The sequence below is a fragment of the Columba livia genome, chromosome 20 (assembly GCF_036013475.1).
Source record: "Columba livia isolate bColLiv1 breed racing homer chromosome 20, bColLiv1.pat.W.v2, whole genome shotgun sequence".
NCBI classification, from domain to species: Eukaryota; Metazoa; Chordata; class Aves; order Columbiformes; family Columbidae; genus Columba; species Columba livia.
In genome coordinates, this window is record NC_088621.1 from 2,033,269 (window position 1) to 2,054,281 (window position 21,013).

The 21,013-nt window shown below is 45.0% G+C and overlaps 1 protein-coding gene and 1 long non-coding RNA gene across 2 annotated transcripts; one reads left to right on the forward strand and one right to left on the reverse strand.

Moving 5' to 3' along the window:
- Positions 1-336: 336 nt before the first annotated feature.
- Positions 337-19,136, forward strand: PPM1D (protein phosphatase, Mg2+/Mn2+ dependent 1D). The gene is made up of 6 exons (XM_065036764.1): positions 337-938; positions 6,413-6,641; positions 8,530-8,654; positions 15,082-15,272; positions 15,919-16,161; positions 17,711-19,136. The coding sequence occupies exons 1-6, from the start codon at positions 500-502 to the stop codon at positions 18,263-18,265; spliced, it is 1,782 nt and encodes a 593-aa protein (XP_064892836.1). The 5' UTR covers positions 337-499; the 3' UTR covers positions 18,266-19,136.
- A 77-nt stretch (positions 19,137-19,213) lies between these two features.
- LOC135575903 (uncharacterized) lies at positions 19,214-20,928 on the reverse strand. Its single transcript, XR_010467333.1, has 3 exons — positions 20,754-20,928; positions 19,706-19,844; positions 19,214-19,606 (listed from the first exon to the last, which is right to left on the reverse strand). It is a non-coding gene; the product is annotated as an uncharacterized LOC135575903 (long non-coding RNA).
- Between the last annotated feature and the right edge of the window lie 85 nt (positions 20,929-21,013).

Sequence of the window (21,013 nt, forward strand, 5' to 3'; positions counted from 1 at the left end):
CCGGTGGGAATCCTTGTTGTCCAAGGGAGAAAACAGGGATTTAAGGCCAGGCGCAGCGAAAGACGGAGGGACTTGGAGTGACACTCTGGGACTGCTGGAGCAATGTGGGGAGTCCCGTGCTTTGAGTTAGGAGCTGGTGAAATGTGCCTGTCGCCCGGAGTAGTTGGGGGGCCCGCCTGGAGTAGGCGCCCGCCCCCCCTCTCCGGCTCGGCAGGGGGCGCTGCGTGCGCGCCCGCCGTTGGCCGGCAGGGGGCGTCGTGCTGGCCGCCCTTTCCGCCGCGGCGGGGGCGCGTTGCGGCGGGGCCCGGCAGGGGGCGCTGCGCGCGGAGCGGCCGCCGTTCGGCGGGGCTGGCCGGGGGCGGGCGGCGCGGTGCGGCGGCGCGGACATGCCCGAGCGGCGCCGCCGACATCAACAATAGTCCGCGGCGGCGGGCGGGGAGCCATCGCGGGCGGGGAGCGGCGGGCGCCGCCGCGCCGAGCCTCCCCTCCCCACCCCTCCATGGAGGGGCTGTACTCGCTGGGGGTGAGCGTGTTCTCCGACCAGGGCGGCAGGAAATACATGGAGGACGTGACCCAGATCGTGGTGGAGCCCGAGGCGGAGCGCGGCCCCCCGCACAAAGGCGGAGCGGCGCCCGGAGGCCCGCGCAGCGCCGAGACCCCCGCCGAGAGCGGCCGGCGGCGGGGAGGGAGCCCCCGGGCGCCGGAGGAGGGAGCGCTGCCGCCCGGCCCCGGCTCCGGCCGGCGCCCGCGCCGCTCCGTGGCCTTCTTCGCCGTGTGCGACGGGCACGGCGGGCGGGAGGCGGCCCAGTTCGCCCGGGAGAACCTGTGGGGCTTCATCAAGAAGCAGAAGGGCTTCGGCTCGGCGGAGCCGGCCGAGGTGTGCGCGGCCCTGCGCAAGGGCTTCATCGCTTGCCACCGGGCCATGTGGAAGAAGCTGCGTAAGTTCGAGGCGATTGGCGCCTTCCAGCCGTCCCCCGTCCCCTCCCGCCTCCTTTTCCCCCGGAGCAGCCGGTAACGCTGCCGGCCCGGCCTCTCCGCCGCGCCCGGCCGTGCCCTCCCCTGGGTTTCCCCTTCTCCTTTCTGCAGGGCCCTGCAGTGAGAGCTCAGGGGACAGCAGTTCCCCTGTCTGCCCGAGACGCCAATCCCTCCCTTCTTCCATGCGCTGGGATCCCCCGAGCGTGGGACGTCCCGCTTTTAGCCGCCTCTTTATTCCCCCCCGCACTATTGTGAGTTGCGTGCTTGAAAGCCCCCCCATCTGTGCTGAGGAGCAGGGCAGCATCGTTACTGCCTGTGTGCGGGTCCACAGGAAAAGTGGGATGCGATTGGAGATGTTGACTCAAGTAATTCGGTAAAACAAGGAAAACTGGAGAGCAAACTGTGGGAGAAAAGATAGAATCAGAGGATGAGGACACGTTGTGGGACGATTGTGCTATGGAGCTGAGGATGGTGTGATTGTAGAGCTGCAGCTTGTTTTCAGGGTGTTGCAAGTTGGATCTCCAAATTTAGTTGGGGGATCTCAATCTAGTGGAATGGAACTCCCCCTTAGATTTCCCTTGTCCAGAATATCATGAAAAGGAAAAAAAAAAAGAAGATAGATATATATATAAATCAACCTTAAGTGGGCTGGGACTGTTTTTCCTTAACTGCCCCTTGATTTGAACTGTTTCTACTGAGTCCCACTGGAAGGATTCAAAGTGCGACTGTTTCATAAAGGATAATCATTCACTCATTTTATGATTTGAGCATCAGGGAATATGAAGGGTACCTGCCAAAACAGAAAATACGCTCAATATCATGAAGATATTGGTTGCTTAATGGCAGTAGGGTAGAAGTTGGGGTCCCAAAAAGGTAAAGGAGAGTGACAAGACAGGTGACAGCGATCGTTCCTGTACTCTCCCTTCTCCCTGAGTAGTGGGACTGCAGAATTGAGATCTGAAAGATTATGGCTTAGAGTATGATTGTTTATGTGTAGTGTGTGTGTGTATTGTGTATTTATGTATTCAAAAGCCCCAGAAAAAGAAGATGCCGGAGCAGTGAATAGCAATGAAGACAGCCAGGCAGGAGGGGAACACAGTAACATTGGATCGAAAACACAGCGATACTGACAGTTGAGCTTGGGAGACAAACATAAAAAGCAAGAATTGCACTTAGAGCACCGTGCGGTTTCAACAAAGTGATTAATGAGGGGGCTTATAGTGTCAAAACAGTTTCGATTTCTTTTTCCTTTTTTCTTGAATAGCAAAATAGAGAAGTTGTGCGTATGTTAGATACTTGAAAAGATACAGGGGAAGGAATGGGAAGGTTGGGGGGATGCTGATATTGGCCAGAAAGGAAGGGGTGTGAATTTTAGAAGCACCAGGACTTGACCACAACCTTGATGTTGAGGAACGAATGGTGAGCGGCACGTGACCTCCTGGGCTGCAGACACGCGTGATAAGGAGAAAGATGAGTGAACGGTGAAAACGGCACCGGGAGGAAGATACGGAGCTGAGTTGTGTCGTTGTAGTACCCGTATCTGTTGTTTGTCACTGCAACTACGTGTGAATACAAAATGGAGCGAGGTGGAATGACAGAATGCAGGAAATACTATTTCAGCAGTGACCGTTTAGGAAATAGTACTTGGATCGTGAAACCAATTTAACTTGTGAGAAACATCAGAGCAGTGGCTGTGAGCCTTTGGTGGCAGGTTCAGGTAGGCTGGATACTGGACTTGTACAGAGTCCGGTCGTACTGATTTCTGCTGCTTGTGCATAGTAGCTAGAGTTTTGTGGGACAAAGCATTCCTGTATCTGGCTTTTAACTTCTCATACCACGTTATGGAATCCCAATGCAAATTTTACTTACAATAATGTCCCATATAATCGTATGTGGAGCAGGTCTGTGTGCGTTGGTGACGCTATGGGCGTGACAGGGCCACTGGGTATTTGGTATCTTGAAACGGGGGCGGGAGAATGGTTTGAATTTTTGGTGTAAAGGGTGGAGCCTTGATTGCTTCCAGTTGATGCCTGATCATTTTTGGTTTAATTATAGAGTAATAAAAATACCTGTATGCTAAAAAGCTTCTGGAGTGAAAGTTCTTATTTGAAACCTGTTTCTAGGACTGGCAGTGGTAGGAAAGGTGTTGACAAGGAGCCTCCTCGGGAGGGCCCAGCTGTTGATGTGACTTTGCTGAGGATTGCGTTGGTTTGTGTTTCTTTGGTAATTCATTATTTGTGTGGCCAAGAGCTTGTTTATAAATGTTATAGTTAGATTGATACTATTGAAAACATTTTTCAGCTTTACTAGTTACAATTTAGAAAGAGTTGCGTCCTTCTGCTTTTGTTATAACTCTTCCCATTAAATTTAATTGAAGCAATAAAAGTCGAGTAGTATTTTCATCTCTTATGTAATAAGTTTTTTTTGTAATTTTCACTGCAAAGTCCATAATTTCAGGACTATTCTTAGAAATGTTTGAGTTAATCTGTGTATTCTTATCTGAAAAGGACTTGGACTACTTGAAGCAATGCAGGTTTTCAGGATTATGTACAATTTTTACGGTCTTGCTGCATTGAAAGTTCATATAGTGTTTATTTTTGGAAAGTTTAATAAGAATTTTAGAATCAAACTAATTTCAAATGAGGCATTGTAGTTTTACTTCACTGGTTTTATATACATTAAGTCAAAATAAAATATGTTCTTCAGCAGTTTGTGCTTCCCAGAACAATCTCAAATAATTTTCAGAGATGAGCAGGCTTCCACAAATGCCTTTTGGAGCAGTCTGCGTATTTCAGATCACACACCAACCATCATGAGCAAATTTGCTTTTTAGACTGTGGCAGGGGATTGTTTTGTTACGGGTGTGATGTCCAGGTGTAGGATACGTGTTTTGGTGTAACAGATACACTGCTTGTGGGGGGGTGGTGCTATTAAACCAATTCTTCCCCTCCAACTTTCCAGTCCAGAAGAAGGGTGAAAAAGTAAGAAGTGCATAAACAACTTACAGGCCTGGAAAGCTGCATGGATTTGTCCCTTGAAACTGTCTTCTGCTAAAGGAACAAACTAGATAATAAATCTGATAGCTTCAGAACACTTAATAGGCATTCTCTTTTATTTTTTTTCTTGGAGGTGTGGGAAGTGCATCTGCTGAAGTGGAAACTGGGGGATTTTGTGGGCAGGTGTTGCGAGTGGGTCCCGGGCGGTTGTCAGTCCCTGCCAGACGCAGCTGTGGGTTTGGCTCCTGCTCCGCCTTGCGTCCGCTGCTTCAGCCTGTGCACGTGTTCCAGAAGACATGGGATTTTTCACATCTAAGACCTCTTAACCGTGGTGGACTCGTGTCCGTCCCAGGGTGTATTGAAAAGTTCAGGACTGTAAGTACAGAATTAGGGATACAGGCCCACAAGGAGACTTTGACTGACTCTGTTTTCCCAGAGGGCTGCCTAGAGGTATTTCTGCCGTTAAGATTGATAAAAACGTGCTTCTGATTTGTGGAGGAATCGGGTAAGTGACTTCAGTTTTAATACTTGAGCTCAGAAGAGAACGCGGGAGTTTTGATGGTTTTGCTCGTTTCTGGTGAGACACAGTCTCTAAAGAAAGCGTTATGCAATATATAATACCTTAAGGAGGAGCGAGGCATAAACTGAAACCCCTTGGTGACAGATTAATTTCTGGTTCTATTGGAGCCTGAAATCAGAGGTTGCTGTATCATTCTTTTTCTTGTAAGTGGGCGATTTCACTCTCTGTGCTCGTCATTCCCATAAAGACTGATTTTACTCTCTAATATATTTTATTGCTATTGAGGGGTTGTTACACTGACAGAAACTCATTAGTTGCAGCTTGTTTTCTGTTAAGTGCATGGTTGAAGTCCTCATTACCACTCGGCTTCCTCCCTCATTTTCTTTCCATTTGGAATGTGTTAGATTTAATATCCACAGTTAAAATTGCCAGACAAAGTACTTCCAATGAGCTGATTGAATGTTTGTGTTCTTGAAATAAAGCTACTCCTAAGGAGAAATAGTATGTTGGTATTTAGAACACAAAGCTAGAACTTTAAGTTATGCTGGATATCTTGGTAGCTAATGATAGGAAATTCAGCTTTTGTCACCAGATGATCTATAGAATTCTGCTTCTCCTTCAGCACATCTGCTGTTTTCTGCTTCGGGCATCTGAGCATCATTCAGTGGCACTAGAACCTATTAAATTCCTAATATTTTCCTTCTGCTTAAAACTTTTGAAGTTTAAATTATCTGTTTTCACAGAGGGGAAGGCCTAATTGTGTTTTGATTTTCTTTTTTTCTTATGTGTTTGTGCCATAGGAAAATAAACAATATCGTACTTTGGCAGTCTGGCTCGGGTATTTCCTGCAAACAGGATGTGTCTCACCGTGGAATTTTAATGTTGTACTGTGTGAGCGTGCCTTGCGGAGTGCAGAAGATAGAATGTGACAGGGAGATGAGTCTCCCTTCAGAGTTTGTCTGGAGACATGAGTGGGTGCAGCGAAGGGGAAACACGAGGTTGCTGTTGACACTTGAAATCAAGCGATTGCTGGGAGCTTGTTGGGTTTTCCGAGGGGAGCTGGGGTGGCACGGCTGATCTCTTGTAACTGGGGCGGTGCTGCAGTGGTTCTGTGGAGTTTTGGAAGAAGGTGAGCTTGGGTGTGTGGACAAGAAATAGACAAGAAGGGGCATGAAAGAGAAATTTGGATTGAATGTAGATGGACAGAGTAGTGTAATAGGTAATTACCCCAACTGTTTTGAGGGCAAAGCAGTTGAGAAAAGAGATTTCCCTAACCGTGTGTCTCACACTAGCCTAGGTATTGAGTTGTTCTGAATTCAAGGGATATCTTCAGAAGATTTGATGTTGGGTATGGATACTGTCCTTAAGTAGTCTGCATTATGCAGTCCTCCAAAAGGAAACGTGAATGAAACGGTTGATGTTATTCAACTTCAAATGTTCAACGTATAAAAGTAGCATAGAATTTTCTTTCCTTCCAAGGGGATCAGGAATGTCCAGAAAACTTGGTTGCCAGTCGAACGTCCAGACAAATGACCTAATTTATAATGTTTCTACCTATTTGGACAGGGAAGTGAACAGCAGATCTTACTGCTCAACACTCAAGGAGCACATCTTTCCCTCTAGCCTAGTGATGCTTGGAATATTACACTGGAGGAGACAGTTTTTTGAATCCTGTCTTGGTGCTTTGATACTCTCATTATATATGTATGTGTCAATTGAAGCTGCAGCTGGGGGAGTGATGGTAAAGTGGGGGGGGACCCGAGGGTACTGGTTTGCCTGGCCGTACTAGTTAAGTACACTCTGTATTGTGATGTTATGGGCGCCTCTGTGACACACCCTTCCTTTTGATCTTCAAAACATTTCCAGTTCCAGAAAATGAAAAACAAAAGTATTTTTACTTGCTTTTTTTTCCTCATTGCAGCAGAGTGGCCAAAGACCATGACGGGTCTCCCGAGCACGTCGGGAACTACAGCCAGCGTGGTGATTATCCGCGGCTCCAAGATGTACGTGGCTCACGTTGGCGACTCCGGCGTGGTGCTGGGAGTCCAGGATGACCCCAAGGACAACTTCGTGAGGGCTGTGGAGGTGACACAGGACCACAAGCCAGAACTTCCCAAAGAAAGGGAGAGAATTGAAGGCCTTGGGGGCAGGTAAGTGTCTCAGTGCTTTTTACTTCAGTTCTGATCTCTGGGTGCTATTTGTGTCTTTCTGACTCAACTAGGCTTAACCTTGCTTGGTTTAGGGAGGGGTGAACAAGCTGGTGAATCTCATGGTCTATTTATATTCCTTCTCTATCTACACTCCCCCCCCCCCAGTTTGGTAATGTGTTATAGCGATCCATTGTTACACTCTTGTGGTTTTCACTAATGGTTTATGATATAAACAAAATGTAAGTGTTTTGCTGGATTCCCCTGCAGCTGAGGTGTGGTTACAATTCTACACATTCACTGAAAACTTTGAGAGTGGAAATATTGGTATTTGTCCTATTTTTCATTAAATTCTATGGAATCGGAGGCTGTGGGAGGAATTGCCGTTCCACACAGATAGTGACATGAGCTCTGGAACACCCGATTTGCTGAATGGTGGTACCACAGCAGTTTCAACACAAAATAGTGTGTAATTCCTTATTCTGTGTTGTTCCTGTGGTGACAATGGCAGCCGTTGAGTTTCCAAGTTCTGGACCTCAGAGACTAAAAGTCTCTGAAGCTTCGAAGCAGCATTTCCTGGAGCGTTAATATATATCTATATTTTTAAACCTTGAATTTTACTAGTAGTCCTGTTTTTCCCAAGCTGGCTCTTACAGGCAGTGTGAGGTAGAACTGTGCAACTATGCTTATTAACGTCTTCTCTTTCATGGGAGTGGATTGGGGAAAGTTAGTGGGAGAGCATAACTGAATCTTTCACTAAAAATGGTGTTTTCCTAGTACCAGTCTCTGAGTGTGGGACGAGGTCTTGTTTCCAATAATGACTGGAGTTAACTTGGTGCGGTCATTAGTTGCACCAGTGGATTAGGTTGATTTTAGGATGTGGTGTTTGACTTTGCTGCACTGTGCCTGCAGAAGGATGGAGCTGAACATGCCCTTGTTGTTAAGGCCTTTGAAGTCATAGGAAATGCATCTTGAATAGCTTCGGTATGGGGAATCTTGAGGCAGTTCCAGAGCTTCTCAGTTTCTAATTACCAATGGCTGTTCCTCGGCTAAAAGCTAGCTTTTAAGTATCTATAATAGTTCTTAACTTGGTTGGGGCCAAACTTTGCTAGTTCCTCCTTCCACTGTCTTTTCTTGATGGCTCTTACTCTCTGTTCTTCTTTCTTCCCTGCCTCCCCTCCCAATAGCAGCTGCCCCATTTACTTGCTCCGCAGCTTCTCCTTTGACTTTCCTGCTGCCATCTGTGAGGACTAAAACCAGAGCTCAGTGCCTCAGAGCAGGTGTTAACACTCAAATGCAGAGCTGTTTCTTCATATCTCTTGCTTTCAGCAGATAGCAGCTATGAACAATTCCTCTTTTATTTCTGCCTCTTGTTGGTGCACCAGTAAGGAAATCCCTGCAGAAGGCTGCTCCTTTCTTTTTTCTTCCTTTTTGTTCCCAACTGTACTGTGCTGCTTTTTGCTGCCAGACTTCAGCAGATGGAGAAAACCAAAGGAGGAACCACATGATGTTTCCACCCGAGTGAGCTGGTGTTGATGGTCCTCATCTGAGGAAAACAAATTCAGTTTTGCTTTTTCTCTGACAGATTAAAAAGATACGCTTACATCTGGTGGTTGCGGCCAGCCAGAATTTCTTCCAGGTCTTCATTCCCCTGTCTTTTCTTGTATTTTGCCCTTTCTCTCTCACTCTTCCCTTTGGCTTAATCTGGAATGAAACCATCTAAGTGATACCGTGTGTTTTGAAATATTTGATTGTGCCGTGAACTTCCCCGAGGGTGCTGTTGTTATTGATTCCGTATTTGCATATTTAACTAGTTTGATGTCATTGAAACCAACTTTCATGCTTTCATTTCCATTCCTTTTTAACTCCTGCCTCTTCCTGGTGGTTTTAGCGTGATCAACAAGTCTGGAGTGAATCGTGTTGTTTGGAAGAGGCCCCGTCTGACCCACAACGGCCCCGTGCGCCGCAGCACCGTCATTGACCAGATCCCCTTCCTGGCGGTCGCTAGAGCGCTTGGTAAGTCGTGCCCGTGGCTGGGAAGTGAGACACCACCGCGTACAGAGCACCGGAACGGGATTATACGCTGCTTTGCCAAAACACATAGCTTAGGAGATTCACTCGCCTGCATTACAAGGCCTTCAAAAAATATTTTTTAATTCTATATGGATTTCATTTTTCAAATCAAGCTGTAGAAAGTGTCTCTGGTGAGCGAAGGACTCGCCCTGCAACACGTAGGATTTTCAATGTCAGTTTTACAAGGATGGTATTTCTTTCCATTGCAAATGAAAATGTGCGAAGCAGTATGTGTCTGAGATGGAGAGCACATTGATCTTTTTCTTACTGAAGTAATAGGACTGTAATTTTTGACTGAGTGGTGGTAAGACTAAGGTTTGCCACATAAAATATGAATTACTTCGGTCTTCCTTTGGTGGTTAATGTCTTTCAAGACATCAGAGAGTGAACAAAGGGATGAAAGTGTGTTTTAGCTGTAAGTTGCCTTTGCGAGAGTATTAGTAACGGGAAACTATCTTTGAGGAACATGTCATTTGGAGGACAAGGAGACATATTCCAGTACCAATCAAACTTGTTACGAATGGTTTTTGGGAAGCACTTAATAACTAAATCTTTGGATACCTCTTGCTCATGAGTGTTAGTGTTTTTGTTCAGGATTTTTCCTTAGATTTCATTGCAGAATTCCAATCTACTGCAGTTCATTGTGTCCTTCCTTGCATCCTTCCTCTGTCCTTCTCCCCTTCTGCCCCAGTGAAGAAGTCTCTATCCAGATATACCCAGTACAGGTCTGATTTTATGGAAATGTGGTATGATATTTTTACCTGTGAAAAGTGTCCTGTGACTTAATTTCTTCTTGGCAAGCTTGCCAGTTACCCAGTAGTGTTGTCAGTGTTCCTAGATCAGCTGGCAGCGTGTGGTGGGGACAGTCTGTTCCTGGGACCGCGGTCGTCTTGATAATTGCGCGGCATTGCTGTGTCTTATTTCAACGGCAGCGCTATCTGTTTCTCATGGGTTTATCCAGAGTTAAGAAGAACTTTGCTGTGATAACTAACATTGTAAAAGACAACTGTGTATCAAGGAAGGAGACACAGGTGTCTCAGTGGCCGAACAGTCATCTTTTCATAAAAATTTTAACTATATGGACATTTTTCTCGATCTTACAAGTCTGTATTGTGTATTTTAGGCAAGATAGGTGCTTATTTTGTGGTTAGTAAAACTGACTCAAGAGTTTTGAGTAAATCCTCTGGAGTTAATAGATGACTAGCAAACAGATCTTTATCCACTGAGGAACATACTCCTCCTTTCCCCTTTTCTGCAGAAGGGTAAGTGTTCCTGATAGATTACTAAAAGTGTACGCTTAATTTCAGTGAATCATTCCTATGATTGCAAGCTTGTTGTTTGTCTAAATAGCTTGATGACTTTTGATCTGATTCCTCCCAAACTGAACGAGAGGGTTTGGCTGGGTTTTGTGTGCAGATGGAGCTGAAGGAACGATGCATCTGTTAGCGCCCTATTGCGTTTGTTCCCGTTACGTGGACAAAGAGGATTACTGGAGAGTTTCAGGTCCAAGAGACGAGAACACCCATCATTTAATAATTCTTGGTTTCAAAAGTTAAGAGATTTGAAAGCTTTGGCATCTTCAAATTATGGAGGAACAGGTTTACAATGTGAGCGTGTTCTGGTGTTTCCCTGCTCCAGGAGCCTCCGCAGCCTCTTTGCGTTCCCCTGCGGAGGTGCGACAGGCCTGGAAACAGGAGCGCAGCTGCTTTGCTCCGTAGGACCCAGATGGTGCACAGACGCTCACAGTTTGGAAACAGGATTTAACTTCTTTCTGAGGCCAGCGTGCCCCTTACGCCGCTTACAAAAGACCTGCCGTGACTGAAGCCATTTGCATTCACGCGCTGAGGCTCGCTCGACCTCTTGGCTGCCTCCCAGATCGCTACCCTGGTTGGCACAGCCCTGCTGCCTTGGAGCCTCTCCAAGCGGAGTAATAACTGTCCATGTTGACGTGTACGGGTTACCAGTACGCCAGTCAGTCCCACTGAGATCCAGCACAGGGACTCTCTGCCGAGTCCAAACTCCATTGTTATTCTTCATAGAAATTCCATGCAGATCCCAGACTGGGCAATAATTTTTAGTAGGAGAGCAAGACTCTCACACTTTGCTCTTCTCTGGAGAGAATCCTAGAGAGTTGTAAATTCTCTGTCTTTGAAGTGAAAAGATTATCTGATTAAAACCCCTGAAATTTAGAATATAAGGTTGTTTTATTTTTCCATTTTGTCAAGTTGTGGGTAGCTTTCTCCACCTCTCGTGCAGTGCGCTCTGGCATAGCCCTGGATAGGCGCCTTTTTTATCTCTCTTGCCTGCAATTTGCTCACATACAAGCAGTGGTGAGCAGCCACTGTAAAGACTGCCTTATGAGCAGCTCTTAATTTACTGTTCATTTTAAATGCAATTATTTGTTAATTTGCTGTTGAAATACGGTTCTCTTGCCTGTGCTTCCTTTTCTGTGTAGTGTTGAGGGTGACGTTCTTTCAACAGGTTTGGCTGAAATTGCATGTAAGAAGCTCTTTAAATAGTACTGCTAGAGGAGCAGTGGAAATTGTGAAGCCCCAAGTGCTTCTGTGTGACTTTTCCACTTGCTGCTGCCTGCAGCTTTGTCCCCATCCCTCAGCCTGAGCTGTCTGTGGTCGTTTCTGGGTTGTGTTCCCAAGACATTGCTGTTGTGTTGTCTTCAGCCCGCTGTGAAGATGCCCTCTTGTGGCTATGGGACTGGCTTGCCGTCAGTTTTGGTGAAAACTCCTTCCACCCCAGCTCAGCCTAAATGGTTTAAGTGGTTCCTGCCGGGGTTCTCCCTGAGATCTGTGTCTCTTCCCAGCAGGGCTGCCTCGCTGAGCGGGAGGAAGGGAAGTTCTGCAAGTCTTTGCTTTGTACTAACAGACCTTTTAGATAAACCTTTGATGTAAAAAGGTCTGGGATTAATCAAACTGGGTTTTTGTTTTGGACTGACTTACAAAAGTAAACTTTTTCTCCCACTCTATTAAAACCAAAAGATATTTTTGTATTCAAAACAGCACGCTCCAGAAACATAAATGAAAGACTTGATTTATATGACTTCTGGACACACTTTTGCTGCAAGAAGGCTTTGGGCTTAATCCAATCCAGTCTACTTATACGATGGGTGGTTTTTTTTGTAACTTCAGTTACTTTCCTGGCAGCAGCTGGGTTACAACTAGGTTTCTTTCATTGTGTAAGGTAATAGTAAGCAGATCAGATAGACTGCACACTTTGATATATTCTTATAGGTAGCTAAATTAGTTACCTGCTCCACCAGGGTATGATTTCAAACATTTGTTTTTCATTTTGTAAGATGCAGCGTAATTTTTGTGTGGACCTCTGTATATTATTCTGGTTTGTCATGACTAGGAAACAGGTATGACTTTTCTGGAAGATATGGAAGGAACTATATTGATAGTATTTGGGTTTTTTTGTTTGGAAAAGAAATACACAAGCCTCTCACCGAAAGAAATAATCCTGGTCTGTATGCTTTAGAGAACAAGATTTTTAAGTTTTAGAGATGTTTGGGTTTTGATTCTGAACAAAAATAGTACAGCTCATGAAGTGAAGCCTGAGAACCCGGCGTTCCAGTTGTGTAACAGTAGCCTCTGGCACATCACACCACCTGCTGTCCGAAGGGTCCCTGGGCTGGCTGCTCCCTTTGGGACAGAAGTAAAGATTTTGGAGCACTTTGCGGTGCCGAGGGAAGAGTGTACTCTGCCTCTCCCTTTTTCCTTGGCAGAGTTGTGGCAGAGGGTGCCATGTACACTGGCTCTGCCCAAGTTGGTCACATTTTCCCCAGCTGGCCAGAGCTGGCAGTCCCGTTCTGTCTACGCAGCACTGACTTGATCTGTGGTGCTCTGCCCTTTAGCGGGGGAAAGAATGTACTACTTCACCCTGGTGACACGGACCTGCCAGAAGGATTCTTGAATATTCGTTCTGCGGTGCTGGTCTACCAAGGATTGGCCTGAGTTTGGGGTTTCTGGGAGGAGATTGATAAAGATCAGCACTGAAGATGATTTTCCCATTTCTTTAGGGTGATTGCAAGTGCTGGTTGTTTCCTTCTAGGCTGAGGACGGAAGAATCTGGGTTTTTCTATGTACCTCAGGCTTCAAGTATACTTTGTGGAATTTTTCCTGGGCCAAAGAACCAAAAGCTTTAATTCTTTTTCTGTTTGACATCTAGTGCTCTATTAGCTTTCAGTAGCTCCAGGCTTGGTCAGCCAATATCTGATTGTGCTTTAATGCTGTTTCACCTCACAACTTTGCAAATGAGTTATTGTGTGTTTACTAGAGATTTTTGGGCTTGAATAGATGATGAGTACAGCTGAATTGAACACTCCTGGACATTCAGTTCGCTCTGTATGTTTGCAGCAGACTTGGAATGCTGCTTTGACAGAGGTGATGCTACAAGAATATCCCCGTGAGGAGATGTGTTCTGTGGTATTGGGATGGTTATTACTCAGCTCTTTCCTCGGGAAGAGCAGCAGATGGGCATGACGACATACGTACATGAACCAAAAGTAAATAGCATCGGGTTATTTTTATCATACAGCACAGTATTTTTAATTTAAAAAGTGATTCAGCTAGCAACATTTGTCACTTCTAAATGAGTCTGCACATACTAGCAAATAAAAGCATAAAAATATTATGCGTGTTGGAAATTGCTGCCACCGATTCCAAGATCTGGCTGTTGTAAGATCCCAAGCTCTTGTTTATTTTACTTGCTGCACTTACGACAGGCAGGACGTGAAGGACTCTCAGTGCACCAAGACTTTTTGTGGCAATTCATATACAATAATTGCTGCGCTGGAGCTCAGCTCTTCTCTTACAGGATTTATTTTGATCTCGTTGCCAGCTGCCTTGCTTTGTTGAGAGTCTGGAGGCAGAGTGCACCTCTATAAAAGCAGGCTTGGCTTTCAATTAGCGCTTATTAGCAACGTCTCTGGCTGCGGCTGCTGCAGCGAAGGTGAATTGGTGCTTTAATGAGGATGGACCATCCATGCTGGCGGTGGTGAAGTGCAGTAATTGAGTTGAAGTATTCCCTTTCCTGATCCTGGAGAAGTCCTTTCAACTGGTTGATAGCTTAGGGCAGAGCTAATGGAAGGACGGAGGAAGACAAAAAGCTTATTTGTTATCTTTAAAAGGGTGGCGAAGGGTGTGCAAGAAGGCTACAGGCATGCTTTCTGAAGCCAGCAAAAAGCAAAGAGAAAACCCAACTAAACCTTAAACTGGAGTTCTTAGCCTCCTGTATGCTTTTCAACTCTGACATTTTAATTGATTTCTACTTTTAAAGCTCTGTGTTCTGTACAGGAGGATCTAGCCAATGCTTGCAAATAATAATGTTACTATTTGTTGCTTATCACTGTAGGAAGCTATTTATGAACATAAAGGAAGAGAAGGTGTTAGTGCAAATTAATACCATTCTTGATTTAGAGGCCCAACCTCAGAAAAGGTTTGTTTTTTGAAGTATCCCTGATAAACCAAGTTGAAATAAATTGATGTGGAAACGTGTTTTCCTGTTGGAGTGGTTGGTGGTTGAGGCTGGTTTGGAGGAAGCACTTGAACCAATAGATGCTGTGATTCAAATGTGTTTAAACTCAGTTCAGCCGTCCTCCCTGCTGAGGTGACCCCCAACTCGTTTGCCTAGCAAGAAGTCTTTAAAAATAGCAAGGTTGTTCAGCTGGAAAGATGCTCTAACGCACGCTGCCCTGCGTTGGCTGTGGTGCTGTGGGAGGCGGAGGAGTGGGAAAGAGAAATGTATAGTTTTGTTTGTTTGTTTTTAAGGGCATTTTAGCACCTTCACTGTGAGCAGGCGGAGTTTTTAGTTTGAATTTTGTGTGGGTTCGTTGGTTGTTTTTTCCCCTTCTGTCAGCAGGGCTTGTTGGGGTGCAGAGCAGCGTACCATCCTGATGCACATTGGAATCTAATGATGTGATATTGGGGAGAAAAAGGGCATTATATGATCTTTCCCCTCCAAACCCCAAGCAAAGCAAGGCTTTACTTCTGTATGAGGAGAACTTCAGTTTTTCCGACAGGTTTTAGTTTGGATATTGAGGCTTCACTGTTTTCTAAGTATTCATCTGTTGTATTTCCCCTTATTCTGAAAATCTTAGTTTCGAGAGAGTAGAAGACCTCCTATAAACATAGGTTGGTTAGAATGTGTTTTTATTATTATTTTTTAAATTGCTACATGTTAATATGATTGGAAAACGACAGCAGCAGAACAGTAATTGTGCTGGAATTACTTTGTGTTCCTGTTGCTGACTTGTGACTGGTGGTAATTGTTTTATGGGAACATTTTTCCATAGTTTCCAGGATTCAGATTTTCATGTGTAATGTAACAATTGTAAGAACGTCGTCTTCTCCGCTAGGTGATCTCTGGAGCTACGACTTCTACAGCGGTGAGTTTGTTGTGTCTCCGGAGCCCGACACGAGTGTGCACACCATTGATCCCCAGAAGCACAAGTACATAATCCTGGGCAGCGACGGGCTGTGGAACATGATCCCACCGCAAGACGCCATCTCCATGTGCCAGGATCACGAGGAGAAGAAGTACTTCATGGTGAGAGCAGGGGCGGGAAGGCATCCTGAGAATTTAATACTTCTTTCCTCTAAATATTGCGTGGTCTGGCGTGTATGAACAGTACCTAATGATGGCATATTCACTTTTGCCATGGAATATATGTTGTTATGTTGTGGTTGCATATACTGTCAGATACCCTGCATGTTAACGTTGTTTAAATAGTTTGGTTGCAATTACTGGGAAATCTGACTACCAGGATGGTACCTGTGAGCAAGGAAGAAAACATGTTCCTTCAGTTAGGAATCTATACAAAATACTGTCTGAAAATGCACTTTATTTCACATTAAGACACCTGTTACAATGAAGACTGATTGTTTCTTGGCATTTTACTTGAGAGACTTTTGGAAAGACGGTAGGATGTGTTACAACCAGGCTATTTATGCAAGTCATTGCATCAGTTTGTGGTTTCAAGAACTCCTGTGGATTCTACTGCAAACAGATTTTAAAGTTCTATTTCACTAAGATGTTTCAATTGATATTCTCTCTTTTGCTTCTGAATCAAGCTGCTTTAGCACACGGTAGATAGCAACATGTATTTCAGGTTGTGCCACATAAACTGTCCCATCTTCCATTTATAAAGTCAGGTGGACCTGATCGCTTTCTGTCCTTTTCTTATACCACCAAGGGCGAGCACCGACAGTCTTGTGCCAAAATGCTGGTGAACAGAGCGCTGGGCCGGTGGCGGCAGCGAATGCTTCGTGCGGATAACACGAGCGCCATCGTCATCTGCATCTCGCCGCTGCAGGACAGCAAGAGCAACCTGGAAAACGAAGAAGAGTTGTACCTGAACTTGGCCGAGAGTCCCTGCTATAGCAGCCCCGATGTGAATGTCATGACGCCCTCCCGCTGCTGCACCCCACCTGTCAAGGTAACGCTTTTCTTTCAGTGTTTTACATGTTCTGCCTCTTGAGTGTGGAGCCCACTACATACGTACCAATCTCCCTTTTCTTCCCTTAGTATTAGAGTAATTTCTCTCTATGCAGCTTACCATGAGAATAAAGTTGGGCTGCAAGTTGAGTTTCCTGCCTTGCCGTGTACTTGTAGAGCTTGCAGAGCAGATAAATTCCAGCCTACTTGTAGATATGTTCTTAATCTTGTTTGATTTAGTTTTGGTGGTGTGTGTTGTTTTTTTTTAATAAGGTAACCCGTGGTTGATGCATTCAAACACACATTGTTGTGAAGAATGTTTTCTTTCTGGATAGGGAGATCTTATTATCTTCTGGTAGATCTAATGTTCCTTGTTAAGAGGAAAAGACATAATACAAGGTGTTTCTTCAGGTTAGAAGCTTTACCATTAGCATAAAGCTGAGCTGTTCAGCAGCTTTTTTTCCCCGTTTTCTAAGAACTGGAGTGCAGTCGGGAGTGGATGTTTGTTTCGGTAATTACCAGCTGCTCCTGCTTTAAGTGACGGTCCTTTGATGTTCTGCGGTATCTTTGGGTAACTGTCCTTTGGGCAAAGTAAAAAAGAACACAAGAAGTAGAAAGGGAATCCTTAACATTCCCTTGGTAGAAAGAAGCTGTTAATAAAGTGGCAAGTTCAGCTTGTCCCCTTCCATCCAGGGTGGCAAAATCGATGAAAAGAGCTTAGAGTCTTGCAGAATCTTGAGTGCAGAAAAATCACTGGAATTTTAAATACTGAAAAACTTCAGACTAATAATTTTGGTGTTTGCTGTGTAGATAAGGCCCTATTTTAATTTTTCTGTTGAATGTGCAAAGCCCAAAAGAAAATTGACTGACTACAGGTCTTCATGGATAATATATGTAGAAATTAATTCCATTTTAGTGCAGAAGCTCATCTGAGATTTTACATTGATTTACTCTGATTCAGCTGTGTGTGGATTGGAGTTTTTAGCGTGTTATTTTCCTAAAGCAGCTGTTGTCATTTGCCGTACATGGATGGTGTGTAATGTGGCCTTGAAATTCGCTTTTGAAGGACTCGCTGAGTAACCAGGGATTTCTTCACAATTAAATCTTTAACAAGGTCATAATTCATCTCTTCAGGGCACTGTGTAAATACTAATTTCCATAATCCCCCTGTGGCCAGTGAAACAAGTATTGTCCCCATTTTCCTGTTAGTACCACTGAGAATGAGGCAAAACCTTCTCGAGGGCGCAGGAGGGACGAGTGGCTGGAGGTGGGTTGGTGTTCAGAACGCTCCTGGTTCTCAGAACGTGACGTTAAGCGGCTTTGTTTCGACATCCAGAATGGCCATGGATCCTGCGATGTGCTGTGAGGAACGCAGCAGCTTCTTTCCAAGCTGCAGAGTATAAAACTGGGCGATAAAATAGATGACTTTGCAAACAGTAACTCTGCTTTTAGAATAGCTTTGTCCAATGCTCCCCCTTTCTGTCTGCAGTCAGGACAGGTAACATAGCACAATAATTATGTCTAAATATATTTCTTTTCTTTTCCCTCAGCTTCCAGAAGATGATCCGTGGCCGCGACCGAATGCTTCTGAGCCTGTTCCTCCCCTCATGCACAGCAACGCGCTCTCAGAAAAGTATTTAGAGCTGCCAAACGAGATTGCCAAAAGCAATTTACCCTCCTCGGGAGCAACCCTGAAGGATTCAGGCCCGCCGGAGGAGAAGTGCAGCAAAGCCTTGGCTTTGAGGATACACGAGTCCTACAGCAATGGTTTATCAGTCAGTCTCTCCCCTTCCAACTCCACCAATTCAGGCACGGACCAAAAAGCCTTGAAGGTGTCTCCTAACGGCCAAACAAAAGCCCACGAAGCAGAGAGGACACCCACAGCAAACTTTAAAAGGACATTGGAAGAATCCAACTCCGGCCCGGCTGTCAAGAAGCCGAGACGCGGCCTGGGCCGAAATGTGGGTGTCCAAGGCGAGGGCATGTCCGGCGCCCCGCAGCGCCGCAGCTCGGCCAAGCTGGCCATGCGCCGCAGCCTGCGCGGCCAGAAGAAGCTGAGCAGCTCGCTCTTCCACCCGCCCAGGAAAACCGTCTGCGTCTGCTGAGCGGCCCCGCGCCGCGGCGGCCTCGGGCTGATGAGGGTGTTGAAGTCGGTGCAGAAGTCTGAAACTCTTCCTGTTTTAATCCTTTTTTTTTTTAAAGTAGAAACTTCTTTTGGTATCGAACAGCTTTACCCCAGCCTTGTACTTGCTTGTATTATAACTGTGAATTTTGTAGATGTGTAGGGTAAAAGTCACTGTAAAATGTGTGTAAATTTGTATTCCTTCATATCAATGTAGTCTCTCTTCCTTGTATAATTGTTACAGCGGGGCTAAACTTTGTTTAAAAAAAAAAAATAATCCTTTTTGTTAATTTACTAAAGTCATGAATTTGTATACGCTTCTTGTGATGAGAATTTCACACCTTTTTAACTAAAGTAAATTATTAAACAGAATGGAAGATATGTATTTTCGTAGTACTATACGTTCCACCTAAAGTTTGTCTTTTAGAGAATACACTAGGTCTATATTTTAAATTTTAGATTTCTCTACTCAGAAATGTACGTGGAAGCGGAGATGTTTGGTCTTGCTTTACACAGCTCAGTGTTGATTTCCTTATGTTAATTAAAATACTATGCAGTATCTTATTTAGTTGTATTTTTTGTAACATTAATCGTCAAATTATTTAGCAAAAAAGTGTGTTTTTAAAACTCCAACTCCCCGAACCATCCCGCAAAGCCGTTCCCATCCTGTTGCCGATAAGGGCGTTAATCCAGGTGTAAATCCGTGCTGGCAGAGGCACGAGGTTTCCGCTATTCCAATACCAGTGGTGCTGCTAATACCTTCCTACATAAGTTCTTAAATTATTTTACGACTCTTTTCATTGAGTATGTGGACCATGTGTATGTTCACCTAAATAAAACACATAAAAATTTCATGGGGGTGCCTTTTGTTTTTCCCCAGAGTTCTGTTGAGCACAATCATATTTATTTTATATTCATTAATCATCTCATATCTTCCCCTTCTTCACTGCAGTTATGTGGCTTATGAGACGACACATCGTACATGGTTTTATTATGGAATTGATCTTGGCACTTTTTTGTACTGAATAGCAATATATCATCTATTTTTTAACTAAGAAGTAGAAGGTCAGTATTTGATTCCAATGGCTGGGGGGGTATTTATAGAATTAGTTCTTTGCTGCTGAAACAATAAAAGGTGAGTTGAAATCAGGCCTGTTATCTCTATGTCACCATGGTTACAGAAATGCTGGAGGGATCGGACGCTCTGTACAAGTGTCTCTTCTCTTTCATCCATCCTGTGAACGCAGCGCTGTGGAAGATGAAGGTGACGCTCTGTCCAAATGGGATCATTCAAGAATTTACCTCTGTGCATATGGGATGTAACCTGCAGCGAACAGTGACGTTTTGCTACAACTTATGTTGAAATTCCAGACTCTATAGAGGGGGAAGCATATAGGTGCTAAGAGCAGCTACATCCACTTACCCAGCAGCAATCTCTGCAAGAAACTGAGTGATTGTCCATTTCCAGTTTAACCTCATGACATCGAACGTTTTAAAGATGACAGATCACAAAGAAGATGCCGGTCTAACGTGTTAGATGAAGATCTGTATTGCTGCTTGTACTGTAAGTAAGCAAAAGGCAGATTTCTGATCTTTTTTTCTCTATATAGACGCAAAATTGGAATTTTTATCAAATCCTGCTATGTTCACTAATGTGTGCCTTGTTTTCCACGTTTCCTCACAACGGTTCTAGACTGGGGCATCTCCAGCTGGACAGACAGACATTGGCTTCTCTCACATCTAATAAACCATGCAAAATCTACATTTTTACTGGGGAAGTTACTGAATTACAGGGTTAAACATTCATTTTTTCCAGAGGACGACTCTCCTGTGGGGCCACTTACCAGTTGAGCCGCTGTCGTCTGGCGTTTTGTTTGGGATGGAGGGAATAAAGAATGGCCACTCTGCGAACAGGTACTTTGTGAAGAATTGTGCTGCCTTACGCTGCATTGTCGTAGTTTATTTATTTAGATGATGACTTGTGGTTTCAGAAGTCGGGGCAGGTTCCCAAACCAGGTTCCCCAATGGTGATTCAGGTGATTCAACCCTGACCCAGAGGGATGAGCAAAGCGCATCACCCTCAGGAACCCGGGAAGGAAATCTTTAAAAGGTCTTAACATTATTTCAACATCATTTTTTCTCAATGGAATAAATTGTTAATCGTTCTCATCCCAGATCTATTTTCATTTACTTTTGTTGTGTATATTTTGAACCTGTTCAGCACTGTTTTTCTTTTTTTTTACTTTCTACAAGCCTTTCAAAAGCTTGGAAAGGCTGATATTGTATGTTTGGTTTATGTGCCATGAATAACAAGCAGAGTATCAAAATACTGGTTAAACTTCAATGCTGGCATTCGCAGCTTGCTTGACTTCAGCCACAATATCCTCTGGACTCACAGAATCAAAAAACGAAGAAAAAAAAGTGTTTGTGTGTGTATATATATATATATATAAAAATATATGCACACATACACATCCTTCTGCTTCCGCAAGTGCAGCCGCAACTGCGACCGCTCCCGCCCAAACTGACGCACCTCGGCCCCGCCCACCCCGTGCGTCCCCGCCCATTGGCTGCGCGGCGCGTGACGGGACGCCCCGCGGCTCCGCCCCCGCCTCACGTGCGCGGGACGGGCTCTCGCGAGACTGCGATGTAAACAAAGCCGCGGGGGGGGCGGCGCCCGCCGCCTCGCGCCCTCTCACCCGAGCTTGGGGCGCAGCCGCCCTTCGTGTCC